This window comes from Xiphias gladius, chromosome 21 (assembly GCF_016859285.1).
Source record: "Xiphias gladius isolate SHS-SW01 ecotype Sanya breed wild chromosome 21, ASM1685928v1, whole genome shotgun sequence".
Taxonomy (NCBI): Eukaryota; Metazoa; Chordata; class Actinopteri; order Istiophoriformes; family Xiphiidae; genus Xiphias; species Xiphias gladius.
In genome coordinates this window covers 3,182,624-3,195,000 of record NC_053420.1, presented here as the reverse complement: position 1 = coordinate 3,195,000, position 12,377 = coordinate 3,182,624, and the positions used below count along the sequence as shown (strand labels likewise).

The following is a 12,377-nucleotide window of genomic DNA, read 5'->3' as shown; positions in this document are numbered from 1 at the left end:
GCCGATAAATAGTATCAATATGATCCCAATGTTCTCCATCATTTTTAATTTTAAACCTGTATGTCAGTGATTGGGATACTGTAATTCCTCTACACGTAGGTAACATGAGCCTGTAACTACACATCCCTTTCTGACAGTAAGTACGGGGCATCTATACACCAACATTTTTTTTTAGGCTCGTAGACAATTTTTTTTATATTCCTGTTTCCAAAACCAATCCAGATTGAGAAACAATATTTAATGTGGGTCAGTCACATTTGGGATATACCCAGTCCATTTAATAAGCTTTCTGGAACTGATAATGATTCAGTGTATCAGACCGGGGCATCAGTAATTGTGAAAATCCTGTTTAGCCGGGACATGCACAGAATACAAATGGAGACCCAACAACTGTGTGGACACTGCAGTAAGTTGCGCCGATACTCGCAGTGCATTTTGCGATGCAACATACAAACGGCGAGGCTAAATCTATAATGTGCCTGCACAGGAACAATCTACGCTAGGGCCACCACCACCAATCACTTACATTACCAGTTAATCTAAATGTCAGTGTACATATGAAGATCTTCCTCCCTAAAGTGATTCCAGTGTCAGTGGTGGTGGTGGGGGGGGGGGGGTGACCCCACGGTCCTTACCTTGTGCAGAAATTACAGAGAGACAGCAGTGGATGTTGTCCCCCCCCATCTACCTCCATCTGAGGAGGGGATCTCTTCATGGCCAGCATGGGGAGGAGGAATAAGTACAGCTACCAAACAGTGGTTCAAAGTACACACGGGGATGTGACTACTGCTTTAAGATTCCTTAATCATTACGTCTATAAAATGTAAAAAAGATAAATAATTAAAATAATAAGTGGTGAGAAAAAAAAAAAAAAAAAAAAAATCAATTTCTTCTTCTTTCTGGTTTTTCTGTTTTGTCCGACCAACAGTTCATTTACAACATTAAACAGACAAAAGCAGTAGATTTTCGCATTTGAGGAGCTGCAACCAGTAAATGTTTAGCATTTTCGCTCGATACTGTAAATGACTTACACATTTAACCGTTATCAGAATTGTTGTCATGGGGTGTTCTGGTGGCCTGGGGGCTTGAGGTACTGATCATGTAATTGCATCGTCCCCATTTCAAAACGGGCTTTTGCTTTTTCTCTTCTCATTTCTGGTTTGTCTCTACTGTAATAAAAAGATGCATAAAAATGTCCAGATAAAAAAATCGACTAACCACTTAAACGCTTATCTGAGGACTCATCTTTACTGCATTACTTTAAATATATGAGATTATTTCTCTGCCTTGCTTCTGTGTGTTTGCTTTATGTTGCTCTTCTGCTCCTTGAATTTCTATAAATCCCTTTTAGTCAGTTTCTAATATGGTGGTTCTTTTGATTAAACTGTATGACCTTTTACTGCTTTTTTATTATATCATAAAGCAGTATATAACCTTGTTTTAGAAAGTTACTATAAAGAGGTTCCTATTTTTCCCTCATTCACTATCATACTGAAAAATTCTGTCATAAATCTCATCAACCGCTTCAAGAAAGGCTACTTAAAAGGTGAGGTGGATAGTTTGAGGAGAGTTTTGTTAATATTTCATCATAAATTAATCTTCATGCTTTTTATTGCATCAATTTGCTTTTGTATTTTTCAAAACAAGGGGAGACTGTGATGAAGAAGAGATTAGTAGGAAATTTACATGATTTATATAAATTTTGCAACTGTGCTTAACACAGATCTGACTAAAATGATCTTGATGATTATCTAATTTAAAAAAAAGTATGCGCTTACGTGTCCATACATATACATTTATCCTTTCTGAGAGAGCAAAAAAACTTCAGCCATCCTGGATTAAACTGGAAAATGAAAGATGTATAGAAAAGGAAGACTCCGTCAAAAAAAAAAAAAAAAAAAACTAAAGAAAAGGTCCAGCTCAGAGGAAATCTAAATTCTTGTTATTCCCTGTATAAGAAAAAAAAAAAAAGGAAGGAGAGGAGGAGGAGGAGGTGATGGAGGAGGAGGAGGAGAGCGCAGTGTGCTGCAGATGGACGTTTCAGCTGTTTGGGTGAGTACGGAAAGATGATCAAAGTGAGTAAATCAAGGCCTCAGACAGAAAAGAATTCAGTCTTTTCTCGGCTTTACCTTGAAGTGCAGAAAACCCAGTTTCACACAGCACTTGCTGATTCATGGAATGTGGTGGGAAAAAAAAACTATCGAGGAGGAAAAACAATCTTTTTCAGTGTATAGAGTAGCTCCCTTTGTATGCATTAATCACATGTGGGGCACTACAGTGTGAAACAGATGTGACCAGTTTTTATAAGTCAATCAAGTGTCATTTATCAAGGTAAAATGCCAAAAATGTGCAAGTTACAGCTTCAAAATGAGATTTGTGATTCTTTTTTCTGTTTTTTTTCCATTGTCAACTGAATATCTTTGGGTTTTTGATTGTTGGACAGACTAAACAAGATATTGGGGAAAAGTCACATTGGGTTGCTGGAAATGTTTCATTATTTTATGAGTTTTTATAGACTAAATGATTGATTGTAAGAAAACACACGGATTAAATCAGTAATAAAAACTATGCACAAAACACTGATAACTGCAAGCTCCAAAATGAGTGAAATATTTGAGCTCTCCATAATTCTCAGGCGAAAAGACTAGAGTACATGGTGCCAGAAAATATTTCCCTTTTATTCAGAATGAGGAGCTTAAACATCCTCTGCCTCCTCACACAGTCAATTTCAAAAACATTTTTGAGCCATGAAAAATAAAACATGTTCGAAAAGATGACGCATATCATACTGCACAGACAAAATTCAGCATTATTTCCACAATGAATTTTTTCCCCTCAAAGCTCTGCAGCACTACACAGCCAGCACATTTCTGTCAGCCATGTCAATCAAAGCCCAAAAAGCGTCACAGGTGCTGACAGAAGCAAAAGTTGAGCAAACTTATCGACGTGTCGCACAGGCTTTACACAGAAGTGAAAAACACGATTACCTCCAAGGAGACATGAACAGCGCAATACAGGGCTTTTATTCGTCAAGAGAGTGGTTACCAACAGTTACAGAGAACACTTCAAGACTAAAAACATAAATTACACACTGCAACTATCTCCCCGGAACACCTGTTGGATCACTAACCTCACCATTACAGAAAATGTTCCTTTTTTTCCTCTATTTGAACAACCTGCCAGCACAGAAATGTTTTGTTTTATGCCGGGGGAGTACGTTAGCAGCATCTCCATATTTCATTTGTTGTCATTCTCCCAACACGGTGATGCAGCCTTCTCTAAATATTTCCGGACAGGCATCAGCCCCACTACACATCCCTCTGCCGTGATGACATTTTCACTCTGTTGTCTCAAGATGTGGCAGGCTGATAACCAGATAACTTGGCCACTTGAAAAAGAAGATTAGATACCAGGCACGCCTTCACCGTATCAGTGAAAATCTCATTACCTCCTCTCTGTAAACCAGCTGATACAAACTGGTGACCGTACTGCACACTCCTAAAATAGAGGCCAAGTTATTTAAGGATACAGCCACTGTGTCTTTTCTGTTCCTTTTAAGATGGATTCTGCCACTGACGTACTTTCTTGTAACTTCATTTTAAACATCCGGTTTTTCATGTGGCACTGTAAACCTATGACTATCTTAACCATGGCTGTAACCAAACTTTCCCCTGCTGGGATTATAAAGCTCATGTGACTGAGGAAATGATCAATACACCCAGCATTACAGTGAAGTACAACCTCAAATGAACTCGCTTTACTTGATGTGTTATTGATTGAGGAGTTCATCCTTTTCGGACGTCTACAAAAAACACACTAATTAAAATGCAATCACCGGCAACATTTCATCGCCTAAAACGAAAGGTAAGTGAGAAAACTTGTACGTCTAAATTAAGTGGATTGGATGACTTTAAAGCAGTTTTATCATGGAGACTGTGATTTACCGGACTGAGAGTCTACGGCCCTGCAGGCAGATCTGTGAGGCCGCACTTAGGCACAGTGGCGCACTGGACTGACATCAGCAGCTAACACGGCCGCAATCACAGTGCTAACATGCAGATTTTTAGAAGGTGAAGTTTACCAAGTTCAAGAGCTTCGCTCAGAATGTTAGCATAAAACATGTGCTACCTAGGACGACACAAGCAAAGCTAAAGGCTGATGGGAAAAATTGGACCTGATTGTGGCGCTAGATGAAAACTCGGGATGACCAAAGTAATTACAATTCATCCTAAGGGGGGCATGAAGGTGTATGCCAGGTTTCACTGCAATCCGTCTGATAGTTGTGGAGTTCACTCTGAACTTCTAATTTGAATCTCATGGTGTTGCTGGAGGAAAAGTCAAGAGGCTCTCAAAAAGTTACTAGGATTCATCCGCTGGGGACAATGATCGTCAATCCGTCCAGTAGCTGACACAGACATACGTAGAGCCGTGCCGCTTGTGTGGCTACAAGAAGTTTACCAACAGTACCAGGTCCAATTTGTTTGCTGTATTTCAGAAAAGAAAAGGCAGATGGGGTCTTAGAGCAGGCTGTTTACACAGTCAGCACAATCACTATGAAAAGAGTTCGCCTGAAGTCAGCTTGTTTCAACTTGTTTCATGTTTTTCTTAAAGTTTTAGGTTGTCATAAGATGTTTTTTTGTTTTTTGTATGTTTTCTCCATAATAATCACTATGTTTATCTGTGGGCCTCAGCACTGTGACAATAAATGGATTCATTGAAGAAACCTCGAAAATAAAATTACTAATGTGGTACTTTTACACTGATATAACAGTAGTAGAGTCTTAGTGTGCTCATCAAGAAACCTCACTAAGTTTGACATTTAGGGTGGTTTCCTTATGCTTTGGGTCACCCTGCTGACCTTAGAGGTGCACCAGCTTTCGGAAAACCGGTCCAAGTTAGGAAGCTTAACTTGGCGGGTAACCCACTTCATCACGCTACATGGAGTACAAAACTTAACCTTCACCATGCTACAAACCGGCAAGTGTGAATGCATTAAAATTCTCGTAAAATCTCACTAACCTTCATGCAGTCATGCACCGGAGCAGTGAATTTAAAAAAAAAAAAAAAAAAAAAAAATCATGTGCTCCATTTGTACAAATTTGCCATTTAAGAGAGAATGTGCATTAGAAAAACATCCTGTTCCTTCAGGAGATTCTTTGTGGGCTTTATTCTTGTCTGCTATAGAAACAAAGAAGAATGTTTTTGAAAACATCCTGCACCAATTCAAGTGCAACTCTTGGTTATATTTTATTTCAGTTCTGGTTTTTTTTTTTCCCCATTACAGTAGAGTGTTGTGGACCATTTTCACTGGAATTGAGTTAATAAGAAAAAGTTGGTGTCCATTATTATTCCTCTTGAATTGTTGATGAGCAAACTCTACAACAGGTTATAGGATTCTTTACCGTTTTTTTTTGACTGAAACCGTTACATGATTTAGAGAAATTTGGCTACAAAATCTAATAATCAAGTAGGCAATGACACCAGATAATGATGATAACGAGTGGACGATCATGTCCTGCTGCTGTGACAGTGCTAGGCCTCGTGCTAGGCTGAGAGACTGCTGTGTCACCCTGCACTTACCAAAACTCTGACTCATCACTCTGCTTAGCTTGACTCATAAATATTACAGAAAGCGAGCCATCATCCAAATGCAACAAGGAATACGAAAATACCTAGAACAGAGCAATACTACAACACCATGAGGATGAAGGTTGGAGGACACCTGGAAGTGTGACAGAGGCTTTTCAGGTGGCTTAATGCGACGAAGGAACAATGGAGCAACAGAGACTAAGAACAGAGGATTGAACTTCTTTAGACATATGTCCAGCTATCCTAAGACTCTCTCTACTGTTCTGGACCTCAAGGTAATCCTTCTTTAGTAATACACGTAATTCATTTTATGTTAAACACTGTCATCTACTGATAATGTAAACTATAGTCTACTCCAGAGTAAGTACTAAGTTTAGGATTCAGACGAAACATTTTGCATCATCACTGACAGGTGTATGGGCATATTATTTACAGGTCTATCAAAGACGAGGCATTGCAACATGGGACTTTTGGCAAAAACCGTGCATATGCTATGGACACTACATTTTTGTTGTATTGTGGGAATATCTGAGTGCCATCAAATTTAAAAAAAAAAAAAAAAAAAGTCAAAAAAAAAAAAAGTCAAATAAAAGGGTAAGAAGTAAACAGTGCAAATAGGAAGTGATTTCAGAAAATTCTTGACTTTTTCCGTGATTAAAAACAAGAATGTTTCCTGTGCCACTGGCGACAGATCTTTATCACTAGATCATGCAATTTAACTTTATCATCTACATCCACATCACAATCATCTGAGACCTCTCTTTTTTCCTTTATTATAAGAATGGAGACATTTTAAGAAAGAGTTCCTAACAGAAGGACTAAGAGTATGTGGCAACAGAATATTTTAAAATGCCAAAGCACCTGAGTACCAAAATGTCACAAAATTTTAAGGTGGCATTACAGTGGTTTCAGACAAAATACGCAGACTATGCGAGGTTAAGAACGAAGAATGAAGAGCAGAACAAAGAGCCAATTAGGAAGCAGGATCCTACAGACTTCATCAGAATGTAAATAATCACAATATTCACTCTCTATCCTGGTACCCTCGTCCTCTCTGATATTTTCTTCCATGTTTGAGACTTTGTATTCAAGTCCCAGCAGGACCGAAGAGGAAAATTACAAAAACTTTGTGAGTGAGAGAATTACAAAGTAACTTTTTTCTCCATTCTTCTTTACAGAAGAATTGTCCCCATCCTAGCTGCCCCCCTCCCATCAATGCCAGCTGCTTGGGAGAGTGCAGCCACTCCCTCCATGGGGAAATAATGCCTTGGTCTTTGCAATGAGTTTTTGGTGTCAGAGCCCTGTTGGGGTTGTCCGGTACTCCATTGCCAGCAGACTTGATAGCATTTGTGTCCTATATTGCAGGAGCCTCCATTCAGTAACGGTAACGTACAGCACACGTACCCCTGGATTTAAGGTTAAGCTGCGTTTCAGTATTAAAAGGGCTGAAACATGTACACGCTAAAAACACTCGAGATTGAAGCTTAAAAATCACTTTTTTATTTAGTATCAAAACTGCTTCTTGCATTGAGGTTTTTTTTATAAATGACCTACTTTTTTATGTCCGTGTGTGTGTGTGTGTGTGTGTGTGTGTGTGTGTGTGTGTGTGTGTGTGTGTGTGTGAGAGAGAGACAATACAAACCTGCTGCTTGTCCTTTTTGTGTATTTTCATCTTCTATCCCTCACTGCATCTGTTAATAGAAAAGGACATAAACCATATTACTTCATGAAATGCACACAAAACAACACTGACACCTTATTATGCCATTCGACGACACAGCCGTACAGCTGTGAGTTAAGTTTTGTAAAGCTGGAACACAGAGGGAAATGAAGGCAATTTGACCAGTGCAAATACACCGGACCTACTTCATAGTGCACAACAGCCGTTTCTATTGATGAAAAATTCCAACAAGTACCGTAGTAAGCACTGATATCCCAAAAGGACTGATGAATCCATTTTCCTGAAAGCCATATGCAGTACATACCTTACTGTTTATTACAAACAGCTAATTTTTCTCACCCATATTAGGAGAAGGTTTGCTGACCAAATGTTTTCCATGAACAACCTTCTTCACATTCCAGTTACACACATTCACTTCTGGAAGCATCCAAGAACAACCAGAGACAGCTGAGACAGCTGTTGAACTAGTGCCTTGCTGAAGGACACTTAAGCTGCGGCATAGACGTTACGGCAGCGGCAACTTGTTTCACTGACCTTCCCCGACAGATGCACAATGTTTCCGGTGCGTTCTGACAAAACAAAAACTCGAAGGCAAACACAAACATATGCCACAGACACAGCTACAATTAAGTCCAATTCATGTAGCATATAACGAGACAAAAAACCTTGCTTGGTACTAAATTAGAGAGCCTCTGTAGAAAATGATGAGAAAACACTAGTATGGATGGAAACCAATAGCACATGAAAACTACATTTTAAAAATGCCTTGGTGTTGACGATAAGGATGGAAAATTGATAAGATTTAATTGATGCAAGTGCCATTATCGGTTCCCTTAACGATTCCTGATGAATTTTCTGTGTGGGGAAAAAAAGTAGGCCTACATAGGTTTTCAGCATCAGTGCTGTTTTATTATCTCTGAGTCTGTCATCATCTAAAACAAATGAGAGAGAATTTGTACAGCAGTCATTTTCATTTAGGTTTTCTTAGTCGAAGAAAAACTCTGCTAAGCCTGCCTGCACGGCGCTAATGTTATTACAACAGTTACGGGCTTGCTGCTTGGTTGGGAAGCAGCAGCATTTGTGGAAAGAGTGTCAAATAAATGGCATCCCTGGAATCTAAGCTCATGTTGCGTAAAAAGATGTTTCAGCATATTGCTGGTGTTTCCACCCTCACTCGAAATCACCATTTTACAGACATCACAACTAGCACTGCCGTCATCTTTCTTTGGGAAATGACGCCACGCTTTGGACCGTTTCTTCGTCTCCGCCATAGCTCCCTCTTGTTGTTTCAAGTTTCAAGCAGCGTGGACAAATGAGTCTGAGGGCCTTGTTTTGCAATGGACAACGGTCAGAAAAACACACCGGCATCAATAAAAGGAACTGATGAGATCAGAGACATGCGATTCAGATTGTTCGGACAATATGGAAAGGGTTCTCGCCCGGAACCAGTTTTTCGATTCTCATCCCTAGTTGACAGAGTCTAATTGTCTTACTAAAGGTTACAAAATGTGAAGCTGTCTTTACATGAGAAAACCTGACATTTGTGTGAACTCTTTATTGTACTTAATTCTGCACTAATTTGCATCTAAAAAAAAGGTGCAACATGCAGGTACCACTAATAAATCCCTGCTAAAACAAAATTACTTTATGCTCAACAATCCATTCATTGTTAAATCAGGTATCTTCAGCTGTTGCCAATTCCCATACTGAAACGGGGGGGGGGAACTGAAAAAAAGGGGGGGGGGGTCTTAACAAACATCTCTATCAGAGGTAATCTGACATCTGGATCTTTGAACAACAAAAGCAAGAACACAGTACACATGGCCACCGCAGATGTCAGCATGCTGGAAACCTTCCACAAAAAAAAAAAAAAATTACAAAAACTAATTCAAGCTATGTTAATTAATTGGCAACAGAGCACAACTTCAGCTTGTGATTCAACACTGAAATGGCACATTTTCACTTATTTGCATTGACTGCACTCCAGGAATCTAAAACAGTAAACTGACAATTATTCATTGGACAGCCATGATATCCACAGCAGGGTTCAGTACGAGCAATGAGCAATATCACTTTTTATGAATAGTAGTAGTATTAAGAGTGCCAAGGTAACCTGATTTTTTTTTTTTTAAAACGCTGCACTGTATGCCAGCTGTAATACACATTGCAGTGTGAAGCTACAACAGTTAGTCATTTAATCGATAAGTGGCTAGACAGGAAATGGAATAGCAACTGTTTTGATAATAATTTTTAATTTTTTAAGCAAAAATGGCAAACTTTTAACAATTCCACCATTTCAGATGTTAAAATCTGCAGCTTTTCTTTCTCTTGATATTATTGTATCCTTATTTAATTTCAGAGTTTTGGAATGTTGGTTGGACAAAACACAGCATTTGGTGACACCACCTAGGGCTCTAGGAAATAGCTATGGCCCATTGTTTTTGTCGTCTGTTGATGTTAGAAAGACCAAACAAATAAATCAATTAATCGAGAAAATAATCGGTAGATGAATGGATTACGAAAATAATCATTAGTTGAAGCCACGGTGATGTCATTTTTTTGACTGTGATAATCAAAACAGCCTATGTTTCTTGGGTAAATACCTTGTTGGGGATCACATGTCAAGTGTTTTTGCTCTGGGAAAGATGCAGGACAGAAGGTGTAAGTGGTATAAATGTGTGAGAGAGAAATTTTACAATGGCTACCAAGGTTGCTGACGGGGTTGGTTTCAAGCTGCAATGTCACAGCACAGAAATCATTTCAGAATAACATGAACAGAACATTTTCACACAGCTCCACACGGCTTCTGAGGCGCTTTTAGAAACTTGCGTACAGTATTAAGTAATGCCACCGGGGTTGGTTGCATGCAGGGATTGAGAAGGAGACGGGACTGAAGTTACAGTGGTTTCAGACAGTATTCAGACGCCTTCACTTTTTGCACTTTATTGTGTTGTAGATTTCATTTGAAATGGAAAAAATTGCAATCTTTTCCCATCACTCTACACTCAATATCCCAACATGTCTTTAGAAACTTTTGGAAACTGATTTATAATCAAAAACTGAAATCTTTCATTTACAAAAATATACAGATCCTTTGCTGTGGCACTCCAGACTGTGGTCAGGTGCATCCTGTTTCTTTAATTATTCTTGAGACGAGTCTAGAACTTGATTACAGTTCGCTGTGGCAAACTGAATTGATTTGACACAGTTTAGAAAAGCACAAAACTGTGTATATAAAAAGGTCCGACAGTTCACACTGCATTTCAGGACAAAAACCAATTGAGCGTACATTGATGGGCAAAAATGGCAATTTTATCCATGTAAAATTAAATCTACAAAACAAAGTGTGCAAAAAGTGAAGGGGTCTGAATACTTTCTGAAACCACTGTATTTGAGTTCATTGCACTCCACTCCTCTTTAACAACATCAACAACATCACGGCAACCCATTCAAAGCCTCCACGACTTCTACGCATGTGTACAGTATACGCCTTGTGTGTGGTGTTATATCGTAGGGCTAGACTGTAAAATTAAATTTTTATCCCCATTACCAACAACAAAACTTCTCTTTCTCTATGTAAATAAATGAGATCCCATCACCTCAACATGCTGGGTTTTGCTTTTAGGATGTGTCAGCCGGCAGCGTCTGTCCACTTCAGTGATTAGTTTCAATCCTAAGGAAACACTCCTCTAGGGCTGTAACTCATAATTACCGCAACTCACAATTACGTTCACTTTCTTTTGATATCGGTTATTTTGCCAATTATTTTCTCAGTGTATCGTTTGGTCTATAAAAAGGTCAGCGAATTGAGAAAAATGCCTGTGAAAAAGGTGGTGTCTTCTAACTTGTTTTGTCCAACCAACTGTCTAAAACCCCAATACATTCAATTTACTATGACAAAAGACAAAGAAAATTAGCAAATCCTCACCACTGAGAAGCATCACTTCAGTTCTACACTGTTGTTTTTTGCTTTTTTAGTTTATTGCAAGTTATAATATAAAAATTTAAACTGAAAAAGATACATTTTGATTGTGATTTTTAACCTTTATAGCTCAAATTAGACGTACAATGGGAAAGAATTAAGATGAGGGAGGACATGAGAAAAAGGTCCTTAGTTGGATTTCAAATCCAGAATGTTGATGTAACACATTATGCATCTTACTCCTATGAAACAAAAGGATACCAATGGTTGCACACAAAGATCTGCACTGCAGGAGTTCAAGTTTTCCCATGAGTACAATGCGGTACTGATGTATGATACAGCAAACCAGCTACCAGAAGGGTTTAATGTCCAGTCTTTCCAATACAGCATGAATGCAGGTTCAATTCCAGCACGCTGTCAGTGTTACAACTTTATCTCATCTTCCCTCAAAGAAATGATTCAGACACTGAATGCATATCTGTCTGTCCATCATGTCTGTGTGTTTGATCTTGAGCGAGTCAGCCTTTGGTCCATTTCAGGCTGTTTGATCTGCGTTTTGCAATTCCAAAAAACACAAAAGAAACTTTCTCACCATCAGAGGAAAGATTAACCCCACCATCCGACTGAGTACGCTCTGAAGATTTCTGCACTGCACTGAGTGTGTTGGTATAAAGTGAGACATTACAAATTACTATTGATTGAGCAGTAGAAAGAATTGTATAAGAAATGACACATACTTCATGCAATATGAATAAAATTTTGTGCAGTCAATCTGTAGAGTTTTTCCTTTTTTTGTCAGAGCTACATTAAGTTATAACATGAATTAAGTAACATTAAACATGAAAAGGTATCATTTCATGTATATTTTCTGCAGTTAATTACCTTTTGAGATAATGTTTCAGTGTTTTAAATCACTTTGGAGCCATTTTTCAAAGAACCTTGAAATTGACCTCGTTCTGATTTTTGACATGTTTCCTTCCTGATCCTGCAGCTTAAGAAAACTAAGCTAGGACATCAAATGAAGTGCAATGAGTATCATTATAATCCGCGCTTTAAAATACTGAAGAAAGTCATCAAAAACACATCCATCACCTACGTTCAACAGTGGGGCAGGAAAGCAACAATCCAGCTAACAATAAACATGTGAGTTACATCTGTCAAACATGTCTAGTCTGGCAGGTTGTC

At 38.6% G+C, this 12,377-nt stretch overlaps 1 protein-coding gene across 2 annotated transcripts in view; it reads right to left on the bottom strand.

The window, feature by feature from the left end:
• The window catches only part of chd6 (chromodomain helicase DNA binding protein 6), a 93,398-nt gene that overhangs the window by 66,407 nt on the left and 14,614 nt on the right, over positions 1–12,377 (bottom strand). For both annotated transcript variants that reach the window (XM_040158522.1, XM_040158523.1), the window contains exon 2: positions 7,232–7,280. In XM_040158522.1, the coding sequence (XP_040014456.1) occupies positions 7,232–7,261 (30 nt within the window). In that variant the 5' untranslated portion in view covers positions 7,262–7,280. The remainder of the gene's footprint in view (positions 1–7,231; positions 7,281–12,377) is intronic.